The sequence below is a fragment of the Vespa mandarinia genome, chromosome 5 (assembly GCF_050613455.1).
Source record: "Vespa mandarinia isolate Hongniang chromosome 5, ASM5061345v1, whole genome shotgun sequence".
NCBI classification, from domain to species: Eukaryota; Metazoa; Arthropoda; class Insecta; order Hymenoptera; family Vespidae; genus Vespa; species Vespa mandarinia.
Window position 1 is genome coordinate 9,895,001 of NC_140814.1, and position 24,877 is coordinate 9,919,877.

The 24,877-nt window shown below is 30.1% G+C and overlaps 2 protein-coding genes across 3 annotated transcripts in view; one reads left to right on the forward strand and one right to left on the reverse strand.

Annotated features, from left to right (window-relative positions):
• Hk (potassium voltage-gated channel subfamily A regulatory beta subunit hyperkinetic) overlaps positions 1-22,336 on the forward strand; it is a 24,673-nt gene extending 2,337 nt beyond the window's left edge. The window contains exons 2-10 of one of the 2 annotated variants that reach the window (XR_014982247.1): positions 1,042-1,262; positions 2,375-2,588; positions 5,746-5,873; positions 6,811-7,017; positions 7,215-7,312; positions 7,473-7,529; positions 7,694-7,900; positions 11,299-11,502; positions 22,181-22,336. Coding sequence is in view for 1 of the 2 variants with exons in the window: in XM_035881737.2 (XP_035737630.1) it covers positions 1,042-1,262; positions 2,375-2,588; positions 5,746-5,873; positions 6,811-7,017; positions 7,215-7,312; positions 7,473-7,529; positions 7,694-7,900; positions 11,299-11,400 (1,234 nt within the window). In the remaining variant the exon portion in view is untranslated. Of the gene's footprint in view, positions 1-1,041; positions 1,263-2,374; positions 2,589-5,745; positions 5,874-6,810; positions 7,018-7,214; positions 7,313-7,472; positions 7,530-7,693; positions 7,901-11,298; positions 12,389-22,180 lie in introns of those variants that run through there. The other variant, XM_035881737.2, reaches the window with a different exon arrangement.
• Positions 17,303-24,505, reverse strand: LOC118448454 (sodium/potassium/calcium exchanger 4). Its single transcript, XM_035881733.2, has 6 exons — positions 24,275-24,505; positions 22,173-22,564; positions 19,170-19,404; positions 18,666-18,848; positions 18,237-18,542; positions 17,303-18,021 (listed from the first exon to the last, which is right to left on the reverse strand). Exons 1-6 carry the CDS (start codon positions 24,363-24,365, stop codon positions 17,702-17,704), a joined length of 1,527 nt encoding a protein of 508 aa, XP_035737626.2. The 5' UTR covers positions 24,366-24,505; the 3' UTR covers positions 17,303-17,701.
• Positions 24,506-24,877: the final 372 nt, after the last annotated feature.

The following is a 24,877-nucleotide window of genomic DNA, read 5'->3' on the forward strand; positions in this document are numbered from 1 at the left end:
AAAAGAGTAATATAAATTTGTCTTTAATATATATGAGAAGTAATTAATATATGTATATTAAATATATATTGGTTATTCTTGTTCTTGTAAAAATCATAACAAATTTTAAACGTTTTTATTCAAACATTTTCATGAAAATAAAAACAAACAAATTAAAAGAAAGGAAAAGAAAAAAAAAAGAAAAGCCATTTTGTCGTGCAATTTAATTAATTTAATTTGTTGTTCGGATAAACATTCGAAACACTTCGTTTATGTTAATGTAAAAAGAAAAAAAAAAAAACGAAAATAAAAATGAAGAAATGAATTTATCGAATTCGAAAGAAATGGCTGATTGCGCATATATATGTATATAGATTATTGCATCTTCAATGGTAATGGTGTGCCTGTAATACGCGACAATCATTAGTTTATCTATTTTTTATTATTCCTTTCAAACAGTACCAATAGAAAGTTGCTTGCACGTCGCTCGAGCTTCTCATCGTTGCATTACAACGTTATTGATGTTGTTGATGTTATTTTCGTTGTTGTTTTCTTCTTTTTATTTTTCTTATTTTTCTTCTTCTTCTTCTTCTTCTTCTTGTTCTTCTTCTACTTTCTTATAACTTTTGTCGTAAATAAAAAACGACGAGAATCGATGCCTTTGCCGTTCATCAATTTCTTCGGCCTTGGTTTTTAGGCATGCATTTTTAACGTTCCCAATGGATGAAAATGAGGAAGCCCGAAATAAACCTGTGGGAGAGATTTAAAAGTTTCTTTGTATTCTTGAAAAATGAAAATCATGTCTCTCCTCTTGATCAAAATATCTATCTATATGTACGTATGTATGTATGTATGTATGTATGTATGTATGTATGTATGTATGTATGTATGTATGTATATATGTGAATACGTGTAACTTACTATACCTTCGAAAAAATACATCTCTCTCTCTCTCTCTCTCTTCCTCTCTCTCTCTCTATCTATCTATCTACCTATTACTTATAGATTTACACTGAATAAAAAAATCACATTCGCATGTGTTCTTGTCTGTGTTTATCGCAGGTGTCGCGCACCCATAGCCAGCTTGGATTGCATGGAAGAGTTCAACGGCGGTGGCGGTGGTGCAGAGACAGGCGTGCACTGCAGCAACACAGCAGGAACGAAAGAGCAGCTACTGACTAGCTGCATTGCTGCACAAGCGCAACGTTTACAGCATCCTTCGCCAGGTATTCGGTATCGCAACTTGGGGAAAAGTGGTCTACGTGTTTCCAATGTTGGCTTAGGTACGATACTCCATTATATCTTTCAATCTTTTTTCTTTATATTTTTTTTTCTTTTTTTTATTGTTAATGTTTATTTTTTTGGGCTCTCTCCTTAATCTTATCAGCCTGTTTATTTTGTCTCTCTCTCTTTCTCTCTTTCTCGTATTCTTCTTTTCTCTCGTTCAATATATTCCGAAAAGATTAAAATGTCGAGTAACAACGAATGTTAGTTAATTGAATAAAAAAGAAAAAAAGAAATGTGAGAACGAACGTATTGCAAAAATCGAATAGTTATGTACTAGCTTTGACTTCGTTTGATTATGATAGAATTATCGAATAAAATTCTCACCTCTTCGTTGTTCGCGTTCTTTTCAACATATCGTCTAGCAAACTGGAACACAAAGCTCCATCGAGCTTTCATTTTACATACACTTTCCTGTCTATCTATGTATCTATTTGAACACGAAATATATTCAGTTATTTATTTTTACATCAAGAGATTGGGTTTTTGGTACGCGTGACGGTCTACGGGACCGAGATAACGATGCGTTTTTGTCTCTCTCTGTGAAACGATGGGAAAGAAATGCTCGTGGCCTTAATTAGCGCGATATCGGGACGTAATTAATGGAGAGAGAGAGAAACAGAGAGAGAGAGAGATAGAGAGAGAGAAGAGCGGAGGAGGAGATAACGAAATAGATATATAGATATATAGAGAGAGAACGACGATGTCTCATTTCAAAAATTTTTTTTATCGAACGATAACAATTTGACACTGTTACTATCATCATCGGTAGAATTCTAATAGGATTAGACAAATACATTGTTACGAGATGTTTTTTCTAAAAGCATAAAAAATGGTCGTTCGAAATTCTAATGGAAATTCAATGAAAACGTGAAAGGACTAACTAAATACTCAATCGCGTTATTCCATTTGATACATTAAAAAAAAAAAAAAAGAAAAAAAGAAGAAAAAGAAGAAAAATTCACAATCAAATAAAAATAAAAATTCACATAAAAATTTTATATACATAGTCCGAATAAAAACAATATTGTACCATCCGATGTTCCCTGTTAATTCTTGATACTGTTTCTTTTATTTCTATTTTATTATTAACATATTCATTGTATACCAGGTACTTGGACAACCTTTGGTGTAGGGGGATGCGGCAACGAGGAAACCGCCGAAGCTGTCGTTGCTCTCGCATACGACAGCGGCATCAATGTGTTCGACTTGAGCGAAGCCCACAGCGGCCATCGTGCGGAAATACAATTCGGTCGGATTTTATTGCGCCGTGCTTGGAATCGTTCGAGCTACGTCGTTACGACGAAAATATATTGGAACACGAAGTAAGGCAAATTTTCTAACATTATTTATGCACGTTTGTATGTTTGTATGTTTTTTTCTTTCTTTTATATATATATGTATATATATATATATATATAATGTATATAATTTGTATATATATATACATAATGTATATAATATATATATATATATATATATATATATACACACATATATACAAAATATTTCAACAAGAGTGATACAACGAAGCAAAGAGTACAAAAAATAAATCGAAACTTCATTTTCAAGAAAAACTATTTTTAAAACATATTTTTGGCATTTGAAAAAATAAAAAAATTATCACAATACATTAAAAAAAAACGCATAATAATTTAATTAAAAGAACACGATTTTCTATGAAATAAATATAGGATAATTGAAATTTTTAACAATTTCTACGCTAATAAAAATTAATTTTTGTAAAAAAACTAATACATAATCATTCTTGAATGATTATTCGAAATTATGAAATTATTCGAAAGAAATACGTAATAAAACAAATTAATACACAACAGTACGATAGTAGCAATCAGAGGAAATAGACAATAATTAACTTTGCATGTGTTTGCGAACAACGAATCAATTCTGTCAAGTCGAACCTTACAATAAATTAAAGTATCGAATAGGTTAAAAAAAAATTTTTTTTTGTGTAGAAAACGAAGTGACGATTTCTCAAAAATTACATTCTACTTAATTTTTTTTTTTCACAAAGTATCACCAAACCTTCTGCTCAATTGTATCACTCCTCGGTACACTCTCTCTCTCTCTCTATATATATATATATATATATATATGTATATATATATGTGTGTGCGTATGTGTGTCTTTAATTTTTTGTGGATTTTATTGGAAAGCAAAAATCAGTCGAGCTTTTGAGCTCAATGTTTGAAAACTTCCTCGTTATCTCGAACGTAGACTTTTAAACGATACAGTAATTAAATTGAGAGAAAGGGATACCCTACGAAAGCTGTTGCACGCTCGCTTAAAAGTTACTTCGTAATTGACTTTGGAAACGTACGGTAAGAGAAAAAACGAGAGAGAGAGAGAGAAAGAGAGAGAGAGAGAAAGAGAAAGAGAGAAAGAACAATGTCTATGTGTATGCGAGAACGCGAAGAGTACTATGAAGGTGTCGATTTTAATTAGGGCACGCTTTTCGTCGGGACAGTGTTGAAAATTCGTTTTGATCCTGTCGTAAGTGGAAAGCTTTATTCAGGAGAAAGAACTCTCCCCATATTACGGTTCTGCGATTACAATATTTAAAGCACTTTCGAAATTTCTTATATATTTTATTTTATTTTTTTCTAAAAGTTTTCTTAAGTTTTTCACACATCTTATAGGAATCGATAATATTCATATAAATGTTGAGAATTCGAAAAAAAAAAAGAAGAAATTATGTATATCATTGAATAACTAAAAATGTCTTATAAAGAAAAGAAAAAAGGAGAAAGAATTTAATAAAAATATTTTATTAATTCTCCGCAAAATCGTCCTATCTTGTTTTTCTACATAATACTCTTTGGCACAATATTCGTTCATGTCCTAGATGAAAGTCGTTTCTCATATGGTCGAGCGTTTCGTGAAATCTTTGACGTAAGAAGAAAGAAGAACAAAACGGATATAAGAGAAAGATGAAAAATGAAATAAAATTAAAAAATCAAACGAATGAATTAACATGGAATACGACATTACATATTATTAACATTGTTATGTTATTTATCAACTTTATCACTTTCTGATTTTTTTTAAAAAAGGAAAAAGAAAAAAAAACAAAAATGATTAAATGCGCTTGAATTTCTCAAATTCATATATTCATGAATTAAGAATTCGATCGATATAGAAAATAACAACGATATAAATTATTTGTCTATACAATTATTAAGAATTAACGTTTAATTATTAAGAGTAAACGTTAATTCTTACAAGAATTTATAATTATAAGAATTAACGTTTACGATAATTAGAATAATTTATTATATCAAAGCAAAGTATCATTCAAGTGATCACGTAGGTCATAAGATATGTATATAACAATCATTCTCGCCTAACATAACAGGATAGTCCAAATGTATATACATAGATACACAGATATATACATACATATATACATAAATATGTTCTCCTCGTTCTCCTCGATACATAGGAGAATGCATTCCAGTGGTGTAAACGCGTTCGATCGTACAGCTTAGAGTGGAAAGTAGTACGACCGAATGTCAGGTCGCACGCGTTAACCGCACACGTATGTATGTCAAATCGAATAGCAGAATATGACGCGTTAAATCATCGACAATTCTTGCATTTTGTTCTTCGAATGTGAATAAAAAGAGAAATAGATAGAAAAAGAGAGAAAGAGAGAGAGAAAAATAGACTATAAATGTTACGAGTGTCTCTCATTTCTCTTTCTTTCTATATGCGTCTTATCTATCCCCGTCTGTCTTTCTCTTTCTCTGCTGTTTATCTATTTCTCTCTCTTTTTCTCTTTCTCCCACGTATACTTTGAAAAGCTTTGTGAAGCTTATTGTTGTCCCGCGGACTGTCCAGTTTAAAACATTTCACGTCGACCTCGCCAAGGGTTCGCTTCAATATATGAACACATATACTCTCTCTCTCTTTCTTTCTCTTTCTTTCTCTCTCTCTCCATCTCTCTCTCTCGACAAAAGGTACGAAATATGTATGTATATATGAGAGAAAAGAACACGACAAAAGGAGGTCGCGGCGGCGACAAATGCGATCGATGTGTAGAAACTTTACGTTTCTCTTTCTCTTTCTCTCACACTTTCTCTCTCTCTCTCTCTCTCTCTTCCTTTCACACATAGAACATATATATATTTTTACTTTTATTTAACTTTTCCTCTTTTCTCCTCACGTTATTTCTCTATCTGTGTTTATTTAAGTTTTAAATAATAGGAATTTTATAAAATTTCATGTTGGGATTTTTATAAACGAAAAAAACAAAAGAAAAAAATTACGATCACATAGATATCTTTTTCTTTCTCTCTCCCTCTCTCTCTCTCTCTCTCTCTCTATCTATCTTTTAATTTGATCGTAAAAAGTATTTTTATGTTCAACAATGTGCATCTTATAAACATGTAATGTTTATAACATAATTTTCGATCATGAATGAAAAAATCGTTATGATAAAGAATAAATAATTTTCGACAGGACAGAGGGACGAGGATTGTCGCGTAAGCATATTATCGAATCTGTGCAAGCGTCCTTGGTCAGACTGCAGCTGTCCTACATCGATATCGTCATGATTCACAAAGTCGATCCAATGTGCCCAATGGAAGGTAAGCTTCAAGACAAACGTTCTATGCACTATCGATTCCACCTGGACTCGTTTTCTCTTTCTCTTCTCCTCTTTCACTCTTTCTCTCTCTCTCTCTCTCCCTCTCTCACACACACACACACTCTCTTTCTCTGTATTTCCTAGAAATTGACTTAACTCTATAATAATATTCGATTACCCATGTACGTATGTATAAAGGATTTAGATTTTTATCGAAGAACTTTTTGCAATTACTTTATGCTATTACTTTTTGTAATGGGACACGTACAAATTAAAAAAAAAATACATACTTATGTGTGTGTGTGTGTGTGCGTGTTTGTACGCATATATATATATATATATATATGCCTATACCGTATTAAGAACTCGTAAATTCGCAGAATGCTCTCTTGAAAGAGAGTGAGAGTGAGTGAGAGTGAGAATGAGAGAGAGAGAGAGAGAGAGAGAGAGAGAGAGAGAAAGTGAAGAGATGAAGTCTCTCTCTATATAGACGATCGTAAAATTACGCTCGAATGCGCTGTAAATGTGAGATATAAATACGAATACGAGGTAAAGATATAAATAGTCTGTCAGTGAGAATTTCTGCCGGCACATGTTGTTTAACCACTCTTCTCCTTGATTCTCTTTACGAAATTACTCGTTAAGGATTTTCAAAATTCCTTTGTTATTTCGAGAGATATAAAAAAGATAAAGACATATATATATATATATATATATATATATATATATATATATATATATATATGAGATATGAGATATGAGAAAAAGAGAAAGAGAGAAATAAAAAATTTTCCAATTGACATATTAGGATAACATTTTGTCTCATTCCCGTTATATTTATCAAAGAGAAACTCATAAACGACGACAATGATGACGACGACAATTGTAATTGAGATACATCAATATCTCTCATATCTGTTTATTCGATCTCTTTTCAGAGATAGTACGCGCCATGAATTACGTGATAAGCAAAGGTTGGGTAATGTACTGGGGTACGTCACGATGGTCTCCTGTTGAGATCATGGAGGCCTATACGAATTGTCGACAGTTCAATTGCGTTACACCGATCGTCGAACAAGCCGAGTATCATCTTTTCTACAGAGAGAAACCTGAACTATATATGCCGGAGTTGTACAATAAAATCGGTAAAGGAAAATTTTTTTATCTATCAAAAATACATACATACATACATACATATGTGTATGTATGTATATATGTAAACATTCTTCTTATCGTAGATCCTTAATCTAAGAGAGACAAGACTTATCTATGTAGGTATATATGTATATATATATATATCTTTTTTCTTTTTTTTTTTCTTTCTTCTTTTATCTCTTTTAAGGTGTCGGTTTAATGGCATGGTCCACGGTCACCATCGGAATGGTTTCATCCAAGCCGGAAGATTGCGGAGTGTCCTTCCTTTCGAGATCCTCTTACAAGGTAAACTCGAGCTCTTTATATCGACCGTTAGTAACTAACTCCTTAAAATAGTCCTTTAGTCTCCTTCTAGTCCTTTTACTCCTTTTCCTTCTATTTCCTCTTTTTTATTATTCTTCTTATTCTACTTCGATCGATTCAGAGAATGTGAATTTACTTTCAGAATAAGTATTCTTCCTTCAGTTGGACGGAAGATGAAACGCAGTCTTTGTATAAGGAGGTGCGTTTAATCGTTAAATGTCTCGATCTTATATTATGTAGGATCGAGTTTAGATGTTCATGGAATGATCGTATAAATAAAAATATACAAATGTTTATGTACATATATATATATATATATATATATATACATATACATATGTATATCTATTTTCACTATCGTAGGAATATGCTTGGAAGGACAAATCGGCGGACGAGGAAACACGAAAATATTCGGATAAATTACGGGATGTATGTGCTCTTGCCGAAAGGCTCGGATGTTCCTTTGGACAGTTGGCCATTGCATGGTCCCTCAAGAATGAAAGTGTTCAGTGCCTTCTCCTCGGTGCGTCAAATATAGATCAGCTGTACGAGAGCCTTCAGAGTTTACAGGTAAACCAGTCTTGTGGTTTGATCAACATGAAAAATAAATTATAATTAATATAGCTACACCTATTATGATTTTACGTATCATATTTATCGTTTACACACACACACACACACACATAAAGAGAGAGAGAGAGAGAGAGAGAGGATATATCCGGATAGATAGTATAACCAATAGATAGAGAGAGAGAGAGAGAGAGAGAGAGAGAGAGAGAGAGAGAGAGAGAGAGGATATATCCGGATAGATAGTATAACCAATAGATAATAACCGATAGTATAACGGATAGATAGTATTAATTTAATATGTAAAAATAAGTCGAAAAAGAAATGAAATGACATTTTTTTCATTTTCGAGATAATCATATTTGAAAATTCTCTAAAGTATGTGTAAATAAAATATGTACAACGAATTATATCTGAATTTAAACATTGTAATATAATAATGAATAAGAAATATCAATGGACGGATAATTATCAACGTTATTAACGTTATTAACATTATTAATATCATTAACATTAATTACGTTATTGAAGAATTTGTTCGAAGCGATGTCCTTATTAACGTTCACAGTTTAACTGATGAAAACAGACTAAATATAAAAGAAATAATAATTGTACCATTGAAAACAAAATGTAAACCTTATAGAGTATAACGAAAACGAAAGTATATTTTGAAGAATAGTGAAAAAAAAATCGAAACTCAAGCGAAAAAATCTTACCTTTTTTCTCGACATATTTTTATACGTAGAATCATCCCCTCCCTGGCTCCCTTCCTCCCTACCTACGCCTGCTTCTATCAATAATATGAATACACCTCGTACACATATATACAGAGTGTCACAACGAAAATTAACCATCAGGATTATTATCAAATCCAATAATTTTTTCAAGAACAACTTTTTATTTTATTTATACACACACATATAAAAGTTACGTATGCACACGTATAAAAGCTACATAAATTATAGCTCTATAAGTTAACTATATAATATAGTACGTTTTAGGTCACCGGTGGTGGCCCTCATTGAACTTTCCGTTTAGGTCTTTTTAATTATTTTACATGAGAATGAAATAAGGTCATGAAATGTTTTAGAATATTATCAGTTTATTATCATGGGCAATTAATGGGTCACGCGATGTGATGGATCGTTTCCGACTCGCAAGGAAGCATGATGCTATTATATTTCAATCAATTCTGTATTTTTTAATAACATTTCGTTACTTTTTATCGTGTAAATAACAAGTAAAGCCATTTGAAAAATGATATCAATCAGTCATTCGAGTAGAAAATTTTTGTTTTTCTTTTTTTTTTTTTCATATAAATTCCTTCAAATGTTCCTAATTGTATACTAAAATTTGTTTTATGATAATATCATAATGGTAGCATGCGTATTTCGAAACATTGATTGATAATCGTAAGAATAAGTTTTTGTTATATCGATATTTAACAATTATTAGATATAAATAACAATTATTACATATAAGTATATAACTATATATGTAACTATATAATATAGATACAAGTATCTATAGTATATAACTATTAGATATAAGAACATAGTAACTATCTTAGGTATAAGTAGGTTTTCTTTTAAAACCTTCTGGGTAAATTTGAATAGTAATAGTTCTTAGCAAGTTGGTTGTTATGGTCTTTAATCGTCTATTAATGTGCTATGGAAAATCTTTTGATTTCCTCTTCCATTATGGGTTATTTAATTTTTCCTTATGTCATTGTTTTTTACATATCAGAATGCATTTAAGATTTTGGTATAGTAATTCTTAAAATAAACGATTGTAGATTTTCTAATTTTTTTTTATGAGATTTTACAATTTGTATTCCATAAGTCTATATGAATTTGATAATACTTTTGCAGATTTTACTGTTTATATTCAGTTTGGAGTTATTATTTATCAGAGCAAGTTCACAGTTTTTCTATAAGTTTTTATTTCTTTAATTTTCTCTTGAATATATATATATATATATATATATATATATATATATATATATATATATATTCTAGTTTAGTTTACTGTCCAAACGAAAACTAAATATTCGACGTATTTTGTTTCCGGGGATTTCTGTATTACGAAACTAGATTTTCTAACTAGAAAATATCGTGAAACTAAATTTTTGTATTGGCTTTATTTTTTTAGTATAGAAGTTATATACGTATAAACATTTTGTGGAGTTGACTTTTATCTTATTCTATTCTATCTAGGCCTTTATTCATTTTAAGTAATCGATTTCAAAATATAAAATAACAGTTTATGTTGGAACATTTGACATCACCCTTTGAAGAGTTTCTCAGTTTTTTTTTCCCACAAAATTAGCATATTTTATACACAAAGTTAACAAAAAAAAAATTATAAGACAAACGAATTAAAAAAATAAACAAATTGAAATTATAAAATAAATACATAACACTTAATGTGTTTTATTAAGAAATTATAAAAAAAATATGAAATGACACGAATTGACGTTTCGTCGATACATCATAAGAATACATTGTCTATATTTATTTGATACGTTTACATAAATTTTAACATTTACTCGACTTATTCCAAGATCATTGATTTGTTCGTTGGTTTTTGTTGAAATCAATAATATTTGGTATTTACGCTGTACATATATTAAGATGAAGCGATTATTTTCGAATTATGAATACTATAACACGCATTTCTCATTAACGACATTTTTTAATGGAAATACTCTTTTGTCTGTCATAAAAGTATATCTTCCTCTTTGAGAGAAAATATAGAAAAATATTTCATAAAGGAATATTTTCCTTAAAGGAGAAGAAATATCAGATCGGCCATTTTGTACATTTGTTATAACATTTTAACAAAACATTTGTTAAACATCCTATGTTTTATATAACATTCTCTCTCTCTCTTTTCTTATTTTTATTTGTAGTATATGTTGGCAAAGTTTCGTGAATAGTATTTAAAGTTTTATTATATTGAATAATATGTAATATTTAGCCTCGAGAAAATTTTTTTGGATATGCGATTAAAAACTAAAGAAACATTTTTTAATTAATAATAATAATAATTATTAATATTAATATTATTATTATTATTATTATTATTATTATTATTATTATTATTATTATTATTATTATTATTATTATTATTATTATTATTATTATTATTATTATTATTATTATTATTATTATTATTATTACATGCTTTATATTCATGGCGCATATTACATTATCAAACTATCTTCGTTAACTAATTATTTCTTTTGTTTTACTTAATATACGAAACTCATGTTTCATAAACGTTTATAATGAATATAATAAAATGGGCCATGGATTGATATACATATATATATTTATAAATAATTAATATATATATATATATAAAATTAAATTTATTAATACAGTTATCTTCAATTTCAGTTAATCCCAAAGCTAAACGCGACCGTAATGAGTGAGATAGAAAGGATACTCGATAACAAACCGTCCCGGCCACCGATGGTGTCGACTCTGGCACTTAGATGACAATCGATTTGCCCCCCCGGCAGTGGTGGGGGCTCTTTAGACGAGGGAGGAAGCCCGAAGAGCGAGGGTGGTAACAGCCAAGACCAGGAACAAACAAAGGAGGTGAACAACAAGTTGTCCTTCTGCGAGATACAATGAACACATACGGATGAGTGAGAGACATACACACACACACACACACACACACATGACATGTACACCCATACGCACGCACGTACGACGCATCGACTTGTACACATTAACAAATAATAATAATAGTAATAATAATAATAATAATAATAATAATAATAATAATAATAATAATAATAATAATAATAATAATAATAATAATAATAATATTAATAATAATAACAATAATAATAATAATAATATCCTTGCGTTTCGACGAGATTACACCGGATATGAGAATAAATAGAAGAAAAAGAATTTCAGAGAGGAAAATGATGAAGAGAAAGAAAGGATGACACGATCAGAGAAAGAAGGGAAGAAGAAAGAAACTACAAGAAAAAATGGATTTGGAATTTTGTCGTTCCGGTGTAAATATCGTCCGTTGGATGTATTCGTAAAACGAGGTGATGACAATACCTTCAATTTGCCGAGAAAGATCTCTCTCTCTCTCTCTCTCTCTCTCTCTCTCTCTCTTTCTTTCTCTCTTTCGTACATTTATTCAAAGTTTTGGCAAAGAGAAAAATTAAAGGAAAAAGAAGACTAGAAAGGAAGAAAAAAGAAAATACGAACCATGAATAAATAATGAAAGAGAGAGAGACAAAAAGAGATAGAGAGAGAGAGAGAGAGAGAGAGAGAGAGAGAGAAAGACAGACAGACAGATAGAAAGAGGTAGGGAGAAGAAAGAAGAGAGAAGAAAAAGAGAAAGAAGAAATTTAGTAACACGTTACAATGTCGTTGACACGAATTTTGGATTTTTCGTCGGAATATTAAAGGAAAAAAGAGGAGAAAAGAAAAGAAAAGGAAAAAGAAGATGAAAAAGAAGAATGAATAAATAGAAAACGTTTGTTATTACATGACAGACTCAAGAAGCAACAAAACTGAGTATGTTCTTCTCTCTCTCTCTCTCTCTCTCGATCTCTCTCTCTCTCTTTCTTACACACACACATACACAACATTTACTTTCTGAGTGGATATTGCCACTCTCTTTGTTTCTCTCTTTTGTACATTAATTGAGAGAGTTTTAGCAAGAGAAAAATCGTCAGAAGGATGAAACAAGAAAGAAGAATAATACACGACGAAAAAGAAACTAAGAGAGAAAAAGAAAGAGAAAGAGAGAGAGAGAAAGGGAAGGAGGGAGAAAGAAAGAAATAGAAAGAAGAAACTGATGGCGTTTCAAACGTTGGCATGATTATGAATTTTTCGTCAGAAGATAAAAAAAACAGAAGAAAAAGAAAAAGAAGAAGAAAAAACAAAGTAGAAAGCGTTCATTGTTACATGAAGCCGCGACTCACAAAGTGCGGCCAAACAATACGTTTCTCTCTCTCTCTCTCTCTCTCTTTTTCTCTCTGTTCTGTCTCTATCTTTAGAGTAAGTTTTGTAGAGCTAAAAAACAAAGATATAAAAAAGGCCGTTGTGTTCGTCGATCAAAGCGTGTACGTACGATGGCGGTAGTGTGATTGTGTTTTTCCATCCTTGTAATTTTTAACTTGTCAATATCGTCCATCTCTTTCTTTCTTTCGCGTTAAATGAGCACGAGAGCACAAAAGATAAAAGAGAGAACACAATATTTCGCGTTCGAGCGACAACTAAACTATTCTACTACTCCTTGCTGCTATTATTACTACTACTACTCTACTTGCTGCTACTATTATTACTACTCTACTTGCTGCTATTGTTACTACTACTCTACTTGCTGCTATTGTTACTACTACTCTACTTGCTGCTATTGTTACTACTACTCTACTACTACTTGCTGCTACTATTACTACTACTCTACTACTACACTACTACTGTCGCTGCTGCTGTTGCTACTATTATTGTTGCTGCTGCTGATAATGATGATAATGGTGATGATCGATAAAGATGATATGATGATGAAAGAATGATGATACTACTGCTGTTGCTACTGCCGCTTTATTTTCTAATATTTTTCTAATCATCAATGATCGATGAAAATATTCCGTCTTGTCGCGTACAACAAAAGAATATTGGGGCGTTCGCTTAGTTTTTAATGACCACGGAAAGAATTAGAAAAAAATATGAAGACGATTTACACGTAGAGAGTATAATTTCTATTCACGGAATAATAATAATTATTGTTACGATTATGATTTTTATTTGTTATTATTAGTACTATAATATTATTGTTGTAAGAATTGTTGTTGTTATTATTATTATTATTATTATTATTATTATTATTATTATTATTATTATTATTATTATATTATTATTATTATTATTATTATTATTATATTATTATTATTATTATTATTATTATTATTATTATTATTATTATTATTATTATTATTATTATCACTTTTTTCATCAGAATGCGTATAATATTCGATTGAAAAAAAGCAAGAAAAAGAAAATAACAGATTAATATGTTTAGCGATTAAATAAGAATGAAATAAATGAAATAAGTGAATAAATTATTTGTCAAAGTGCGAGTAAGAAGAAATCAGGAGAATGAGATTAATTATAGTCGCAAACATTGTGACTAACTTTTGGAATATAGCATAGATTTTTAAACGGATCGGATTAATTATTTCGATCGTCCAAAAAAAAAAAGAAAGGAAAAGAAAAAGCAAATAACAAAAAAGTAAAAAAGAAAAAGAAAACCGAAAAGAAAGAGAAAAAAGAATGGAAAAAAAAGAAAGACTATGTCTTCTTACCATTTCGATGCCACAAAACATAACTTTGATGATAAACGCTAATTAACTACCACATAGTTTCCTATATAAATCGAGAATATTCCTATTAATCGAGTTAAAAGATTCCAAAGGGAGGATTTTAAGATTGCGTTTTGACATGATTAGATATATAAATATATATATATATATATATATATATATATATATAATAAAAAAAAAATAAAATAAAATAAAATAAATAAAATTATTAATGCGTGCGCTCGTTCGAAATGATATATCTATATATACATACATACATACATACTTACGTAAATACATGTATGTATAACTGGGAGGATATTTTGTGAAAGAAATTTGCGTTAAAAATTGTGATCGAGAGTAAGAGAGAGAGAAAAAGAGAGAGAAAGAGTGAGAGAGAGAGAGAGAGAGAGAGAGAGAGAGAGAAACGAAAAGACAGAGAGTATAAAAATAAAATGTGAGAAATAAGAGAAAATTAGGAGACGCTCTTTTTATTTTTTAGCGTCGAAAATGAAAAGTTGAAAATGAAAGACAAAAGAGGTGAAATAAGTAGAAAAATATAAGGAGAAAAAAAAGATCGTTCAAGTTATAAAAAATACTTAGGACCAAGTTAAGTCTCGTTCATCATTCAATACTTACGTACGTAATTAGCTCTTGCATACGTAGTAAACAAGGACAACAAGAGATCTGAGAATTATTAAGTTAAAAGAAATAAAGAATGCGCTTTCGATAACTCAGATTTTTCCTAGCTTTTATCGACAAAAGATAGGACGGCATTGAAGAGGACGAGAAGAAAAATGAAGAGAAGAGAGAAGTAGGAAGAGTCTAGTTTGTAAAACGATAGAAAATAAACAGAAAATCTATTATCTAAGAAGAAAGGGGAAAGAAAAAATTAATGAGTAATGAGAATAAGGAAGGGAAGGGTAACGAACAATAATTAACGATGCCGCGTTATTTTCATCCGATTTCTATTAATTAGATTAAAAAATTAGATCTTTGAGCACGGCTAAGTTTCTCTTACGACGATTCTCTAGAAGTAGCAAATAATAAATGCGCATGCGAATTACGAAAGAAAGAGAATTAAAAAAAAAGAAAAAAGAAAAGAAAAGTGGAAAAAAGGAAAAAAATAATTAGAGACGAACGATCCCGTTTTGAAGTCTTATAAAAAGACAAAAAAAAAGGAGGAGGAGGAGGAGATAAGCTTGTTAATATATTTAATATATTTTTGCCTTTGAAGAGAAAGGCATTATATAAATACATATATGTATATCTTGCCTGCCTTGTCCGCTGATGGCTCTGATAAATGAGAGTCATACTTAAAAAAAACTCGTGATAGTTTTGTGCGTTAAGAATTTTCATTCATAATATATTATATATGTATATATATATATATATATATATATATATATATATGTATAATGTATAATGTATAAATATTATATATTTATATATATAATAATATATATATATATATATATATATGTAAGGATGTATATATGTATATATACACACACGCGCGTATACATACACGTTGTTTAAATGATATTGCTAAAAAAAAAAAAAAAAAGAAAAAAAAAGAAAAAGAAGCCAACAAACACGACACGTGTGATAATATCGCTTTATCTTTAAAGTATCATCATTACACTGTTATATACTTACATATATATGTATATATATATAATATCTGTTATTTACACGTCGATATTCCTCTATTTTATATTTAACACTCATTCGACGAACTGTTCCATCGAACATGAGAATAATATAGCGAAATAATGAAAGGAGGGGGAGGGAGAAAAAGCTAAAAAAGAAAAAAGAAAGAACAAAAAGTAAAGAAGAATTTTACAGGAAACAAAAAAAAAAGAGAAGTTCGTCGAATAGACATGAAGAAATTTCTTATAAAATTTTATTGACTTCTCGAAGTTTCGCATGTTTTGCTATTCTCTATTTCATTATCTCTCTTTCTTTCTATTTCTCTCTTTCTCTTTCATTCTTTCTCTCTCTCTCTCTCTCTCTCTCTCTCTCTCTTTATCTTTCTATCATTCTTTTTTTTCTGACATTATAAAATCATGCTTTCATAATAATCCTCGTTATCTCGTTCTTGCATTAATCGATCAATTATCCCCTTCCTATAAAAATTTAATAACATATACATACATACATACATACGTACATAATTTTCTAAATTCGATATAACTAGTTACTTACATATATATATATATATATATATATATATATATATATATATATCACTACTCTTTAGGAACAAAGATTTATACCTACCGCATACATATATTTACGTATATACTTACATACGTATATCGAATATTAAAATATTTTCTTATTTTTCCCTCTTGCCACCTCACCTTTCTCTCTCTCTCTCTCTCTCTCTCTTTCTCTCTCTCTCTCTCTTTCTCTTTCATTTATGACCACATCAAGATATCTCTTCCTCCCATCGTTGCCATCGTTTACGAAATAATTAATAAAGATACTGATTATTATCATAAAAACCGAGTCGGGCATATTTATTATCCTTCATAATGATAAAATCATTTGGTTGATTTAATTAACAATTTGATTTTATTTCGGCATCTTATACTTGCTTTCTCTCTATCTCTCTCACTCTCTCACTTTCTTTTTCTCTTTTATATTTTGTATATATTTATTTATTTAGTTATTTATTTATTTATTTATTTGTTAAATCTAAAATTTAAAATACTAAAGAAACTAATATTAAAAATAAAAAAAATACAATTTTACCCGCTTGAATTTATCCTACAGATATATGATGAACAGATATATTTGTTCATCATCGACGAAGATCGATAGGTACAGAGAAAAATTTTTTATCGTTCTGTTGGAAAAAAAGATCAACGAACGAAGATCAAACGATTTCCTTTAAACAAAAAAAAACCCATTTCGTTAGTCACGATACATTCAGTTTCGATATTATTGTATATTTCGAGCTTGTCGATTAAAATTTTTTTTTAAACGTATTATTAATATTGTTCGCAATGCAAAGAAAAATTCGAATTAAATCTTGCGATCGTACATGCGATGCCTTTTTCTTTTTTCTTTTATTTCTTCATTTTTTTTTTTAATTTCTCTTTAGTTTCTTATTTGTTCCTCCCGTTTCTTTTAAATTCAAATTATATTATTTCGATTTTTAAAAATCTACGAATTTAGTTGCACCCTTTCAAGTCTACCCGACATGAGTATTATTTGTTATCATTCATTTCAATCAAATGCACACACACGTACACATTATACATATAAATAATTATCTCGTTATATTTCTCTCTCTCTGTCTGTCTGTCTTTCTCTCTTTCTCTCTCTCTCTCTCTCTCTCTTTCTCTCTCTATCTTTCTCACTTTCTTACTTTCACTTCGACTTCGTGTGTATTTCTGTATCACAACATATTCGAGAACATAACGACAATCGTCGATAAACTCGATCTTTGACTATCGATCGCACATTGGCCAATTAACGTGAAAGAATACGTTCAATTCAACCGATATCGCGAATATAAGAAATATTGCGTACATTACGAGACAAACGGCGCCAACCTTTTTGTTCAGCTTAAAATTATAAAAAGCTGTGATAGAGTAGAAGCATATAACGCAAATAATTATAGATAGAACACTATAAGAGAGAGCACCGGATACGATTTCGACGTCTTTACCCGACATTAAAGTTTTTATCAGCCATGGTAGACCCAAACACAAAAGAATATCAAGAGTATTAGCACCCAATGTATTGCTCATAGCCATGTCACCGTTACCTTGAAAGTATAAAAAAGAAAAAAAAAGATTAGAATGAAGAAGATAGAACGATTACCGAACGATTGATAATCCGATTGTTAATATTTATTATGATTTGTCAAGCAAGATGATCATGCGAGTGAGATAAAAGTAAAAAAAGAAGTAAGATATAAAGTTAATACAGGCAAAAAAGAAGAAGAAAAAAAAAGAAAATTTAATCGTTCTTGTTACTTACCTTGCCTGGAAAGAATAACGATCGAGACAAGTTCGGGCATGTTACCACCAGCCGATAGAAACGTTATTCCCATAACGGAATCAGGGATTCCCATGGTGTCTCCGACGACTGTCATCATCCAAGATACCATGTAAGATGACACTACGATCCACATGGTACAAATGAAGAAAGTTAAAAGATACCACGAACGAAATCTTTTGTATCTGGTATCTGGTACGGTGACAAATAGTAAGATCTTTAAAGGCCAGGTAAAGTAAAACCATAACTTCATTACCAAATTACACTTTGGTAAAACGAACGGTGTATCTGAAAGAAGAGAAATATTGAAAATATTGAAAATATTGAAAGGAAATAGACAAGGAGATGACAAAACTTTTTTCAACAAAGTTTGAAAGAGCTACAATTAAATATCATCGTCCAAAACTTTACCGGGTTCGACATAATCGACCAATTCCTCTTTATTCTCCGATGGTTCTTCGAAATTCTTATTGGTCGACTTAATTTCGGCCATCTTCGTGATACTCTTTTTCCTATATTCGGCAATTAGTTCACCGTGAACGTATGGCTTGTACATACCGTGCACCATAGGATCGGTCGTCGGCTTCGAAGTCACTAATAATAAGAAAATTAATTATGCCACGAGGAATTTTCTTATTTCCCGCCATGTTTCCGACAATAGATAGACGAAAACAAATTCAATAATAATAACAATAATAATAATAATAATAATAATAATAATAATAATAATAATAATAATAATAATAATAATAATAATAATATTAATAATAATAACATTAATAATAATAATATTAATAATAATATTAATAATAAATAATAATAATAATAGTAAATAATAATAATAATGAAAAAGAACAAAAGAGAGAGAGAAAGAGAGATAGAAAGAGATAAAATCAATACAAGTGTGAAACTTACCACTTTCTTCCGAAAACTCGGTACCGTTCCAACAAAGATGTTTGATCTTCTTATACCAACGTGTGATCCCTTCGCCGCAGAACAGAAGGACCAAATAACCAACGAACAATATCATGAAGATCGTTGCTTCGTACCAGGTGATCAGGCCGTCCCACATAACCAATACCAACGAACCAACGGATATCACGTAGATTATGCAATCGCGCGACAGTATTTGCCATTCTAGCTGTATACCCTATTAAATATTTGCAAAGAAAAAACTTAATTGTGGGATTCTGATAATACACATACAAACATATAAATATATATATGCATATGTATATGATATGCATATGAATATGCATATGTATACGTATATGTATATGTATATGTATATGTATATGTATATGTACATACATGTGACTTGTAAAAAAGAAATCGATAAGGATCACAAGCAATTTAACGTAAAATCGAGTTCTTTTGAGGTGCGATCGATCCGACCGATGTGATTTTCGTAGAGTATTATCGTTGATAATAATCGAAAAAGAAAACAGAAACAAAATCAAAGAACAAAAAAGAAAAGAAACAAAAGAAAAAATAACAAAAAAAAAAAGAAAACAAAAGATATATACTGTATTTCGTGCCACGATGATAAAAAAATTATATGCGCTTTGCATGTCCCTCACGAATGTCACGCCGCGTGTCAGTGAGAATGATCGTTTTGAGACGGAGAAAGAAATAAAAAATTAGTAATAACAAAGAAAGAAAGAAAGAGAAAAAGAAAAAAACAAATAACAATAATAACAAAATGAAAAGAAGAAAAAAATCGCTTCCCGGTTTTTAAATAATATTACCTATCGCCGCGCTCCTCCTCCTCGTCGTCCTATCTTGTTAGAGATATAACGCTCGGATCGTTAGACGTTAAAGTCACGAATTCGTTTCGTCGGATTTATTATCATGAAAATGTCTCGGAGCAATAATAATAACGTAACACGCACGATGTCGACCATTGTCGTCTCGTGGTCGCGTCGATGATTATCTTAGCACGGCTCTCTTCTAACACGTAGTTGTGAGAGATATGATAAAATAAGATTTACCTACGATAATTGAATATCGATTATCCACTAGCGCCGTTTAAACTTTATCGACACCACATTCTTTCGAATCCGTTCGTATGCAATAAAGAAAGATTTTGACTAAAATAGAAAGAACTTGAATATTTCTAATCCCATGTCCTCTCTCTCTCTCTCTCTCTCTCTCTCTCTCTCTCTCTCTTTTCTTTCTATTAACTAATCCGAATTTTATTTTCTTTTTTCTCTCTCTTTTTATTTCTTACATTAACATATAAATCGTATAAATTGTACAACATATGTACATATATCGTCATCGTCATTTTAAAAATTACACAGTCAACAAGGAAGGAGGTATGTATCTATGAGTATATGTATTTACGTATCTTTGCTTAATTACAACTAGTTTGATGGTTCTAATCATAAAGATGCGCAGCTATATTAGATTTCTCTTCCTTTTTTCTTTTTTCTTTTTTTTTCTGTAATGAATCGATTATTGAAATTTTAAATAATACTCGCGCTTGATATCAACGACGCAATGTTTTCAGCAAAATTATTTTTTCTTTGAGATATTGTCAGATCGATTAAATTTTGAGTTCGATTAGATGGCGATACGACGACGAAGAAGCAGATACTTATTTTATTAATAATACTATATTCCATCTCATGAAGAGATATTGGATTCACTTATCGAAAATATTGACCGTTGAAAGACAATACGATATCTCAAATAATCGAAATTTTATCAATTTATTTTTTTCTTTAGTTTTTAATCGCGAATAATAAAGAAAGAAGAAGGAAAAAAGAATTAATTACGAATACGAATTAATATTGTATAATTTTATCCGTGGAAGTTATGTCATAAAGTCTGGCTGAAAATATATATATGAAAATATATATATATATAATAAATATATATATATAATAAATATATATATATAATAAATATATATATATAATAAATATATATATAATAAATATATATATATAATAAATATGGAAATATATATATATATATATTTCCATATTTATTATATATATATTTATTATCGATAATGCACACAATATATTTTATTAGATTATATGCGAATATAATTATATAACTTTTGTATATGTACATTTCTATGTACATATATGCTCGAATATATAGATATCATATACATCAATAGTTATCTACTTATATAGTTGCATATATTATATACTTTAGTTGCCAGCATTACCTCTTATCTTAATATACTACAAAAGCAATGCTAATTAGATGATAAATAGAGGTCAACTATTTAAAAGACACATTCTAAAATGCATTTTTTTTAATATTTTAAGATTATAATAATGGTCCTTTACTGTCATATAAAATAAAGCATATACATGACCTTCATAGATTTCAATGCGAAGAGAAAGAGAAAAAGAGAAAAAAGAGAAAGAAAAAATAAAGCTCCACATATAAAAGAAACAATTTGAAGTACACAATAAAGATTCTTTTATGATAAATAATGATTCGTAAGATTTTCATCGATTTATGATTATTCTAAATTACACATAAAAAATCCCCCATTTATCGTTATAAATCTTTAAACGGGGAAATCTTATCATAGCTTTTATTTTCTGTCGTTGAACGAACATGAAAAATCGATCATCTCATCGTATACATATTGATCGAAGGATAATAATCGCAGTATATAATGAGCAAACAGAATCGAAGGAAATGAATAAGGAAGAAGTTTGTCTAACCGGTTTGGAAGTTCAGTCGACTCACAGGATATAATTATTTCGCTAAAATACTATTAATGTTATCTTCTTATTATGTAGGCTCGTTAGATAGAGATAAATCGAATTGACCATGACAAAAACAAAAACAAAAACAAAAACAAAAATATACGCATACGCATACATACAAAAGATGAAAAAAAAAAAAAAAGAAAGAAACATAAAGAAAATCTGGATTACTACTTACTTTTATAGCTGAAAGTGCTCCGCAGGCTGTAGTAGCAAAAGTATTAAATACCGCACTACCAACTACGGTACCAACGCCAAGGTCAGATTCAGTTAAGAAGGTACCAACGATACTGACGAATAATTCTGGAAAACAGCTGGCGGTAGCGAGAAATGTGGCACCAGCAACATCAGCTGAGATATTCAATCCGGAACAGATGCAATCGAGTGCTGGTAAGAGATAATCGTTGCAGACAAAAGCGGTCAATAAAAAGCAATAAAAGCCAAAGAATGCGTGTAACAGAGCCGCCCCCTTTTCACGTTGTTTTGGCGTAAAGATGTCCTCTGGGAAGTCATTGATCGATCGAGGCGTACAATTCTTCTGACTTTCCTCGATTTCCTTGATCACCAGTTCTAAAACGACCAGTAATGTATTTGATGAGTTATAATTCGTAATACGCACATACACACATACACGTGTATATATGTATATATATATACTTCTTGTTACATACAACCGTTTCTTCGGATTAATTCTTATCGACGTCAAGAATACGTAAGTACATATAAGAATGTTTAATAGCAACAAAAGAATGGAATTTGTGGTTTTACATATTGTTAGTTTAGAGTTAATGTTCATTTATCATTATAATAAATTACGTTTTCGTCGAAATAATTTATGTTATTGGTTAGTTTGTTTAGTCAGTATATGTTAGTACAATATTACAATATATAAATATCATTATTTCTAAGAAAAAACTCTTCGAGTTTAATATAAAGGTTATTATTATTTTTCTACTACTAATACTTCAATTAATGCGACAATAAAAGTTTTTTTCTTATGCTTGAATTTACTTATTGATTTATTTATATAACTTCTTTCAGTGTAATTATTGTACTATATGTAATTAAAAATAAATGATATCGTGTATTTTTTTTATAATTTGACGTAGATCGTTCAATCGAAAAGAGCTTGTTAATAAAATACGAAGACGATGGAGATACTGATCAAAACGCTAAGCTATTCGCCATATCTGAATAATGCATTGATACGTTATAATCCTAAACACACACACACACACACACACACACACACACGTATAAGCACGGAAAAGTTCTTCGTTAGGATGTTCTAAGTTTGTCCAATTTTTCGTCTTTTGCAATAATAATATTTTTTCCACGTATGTACCGCGTGAAATAATGATTGAAAATCACAAAGTCTGGATGTGTGTATTCGGGAAAACGTCTTTTTCTCCGCGTTCTTTTGTTCGCAATATTATTAACTCTTTGTTTTTTTCTTCTCTTCGAACGTAGTGCGTCGAATGTAAAATTATCCTTACAATTGGGGAAAAGAAAAGAAACGACGCATTTTTTTGAAAATTCGTCTTTGACTTCCTTAAAGGTATTCGCTCAAATGAGATCTTATTAGCGAAGCGAGTAAGTTGAAAAAAGAAAAAAAAAAGAAAAAGAAAATAAGGTATATCTTCTGATAGGATTTTCCCGTGTGATATATATGTCGCCGTTTGAAGAAACTACAAATTCCAATGAGAACGATAATAAAATGATTGCTCTCTCTCTCTCTCTCTCTCTCTCTCTCTTGATCGAATTTTTTCACTTATCTAATGGATGATCGATGACTCCCGATCAATATACGTTTACATACATACATACATACATACATACATACATACATACATACATACATACATACATACATATATACATACATATGTACATACATATATTCCTACTTTAATAACATGATACCGAAACTATAATGTGAAACTCCAATGAGAACGATAATAATAATAGCTTTCCATCAAATTTTTTCACTTATTGGTGAGCGTCCTTCAAATGATGATGACTTTCGATCGATATACATGTATATCTATATGTATATCTAACATATCTACATATATTCCTTACTTTAAATTATATACTTTAAATATGTCGAAAAACTTGAAGAAATATTTAACGATTATTTATTTATTAATTATTATTATTATTATTATTATTATTATTATTATAATTATATAATATATATATATTTTTTTTTCTTTTGTAATGTTTTTCTTTTCAAATGTATCGATGAAAACGAAGTTCACGATCAAGGATCACACTCACCAGCATTATCGTTACGATGCGCTTGCACTAACTGCAAGCACGTGGATAAATAACCGACTAATATGAAGGTAGAAAGTACGAAGAATCTCATAACTCTCGTAATAATGTATATAAATTATAAATCCTTAAGAAACACGTTATCGATCTAACACACACTTAGTTGTCTACTTTTTTAATCTTACACTACGGATGATGACACCGGCATTGAATAATAAGACAACCAAAGCGGCTACCTACGCTAAACTGCTTCTTTTGCAGCGACTCCGGCATTTATGATAGACTTAGCTGATTACGAGTCCCTCTTACCTCCTCCCCCTTACCGCTTCTTTACCAACTTGTACGTGCACAACTTTATCTTCGGTGTGTCATTCGACTGTTGCAAAATAGGATATATATATTGTACAAAAGTATTCGCGTAGATAACTTTGATTATCGATTTTCTCATATGTGTTGGTAGTTATTCAGAGAGATCGGAATAGATTATTTTATTTATTCAACCCTATCCCAGCCTCTCCATCTTCTAACTTTACATTATTCTATTCCTTCTTCCTCTTCCTCCTCCCCTTCCTCACACCAATCCCTCTTACTTATCTTAATTCTTGA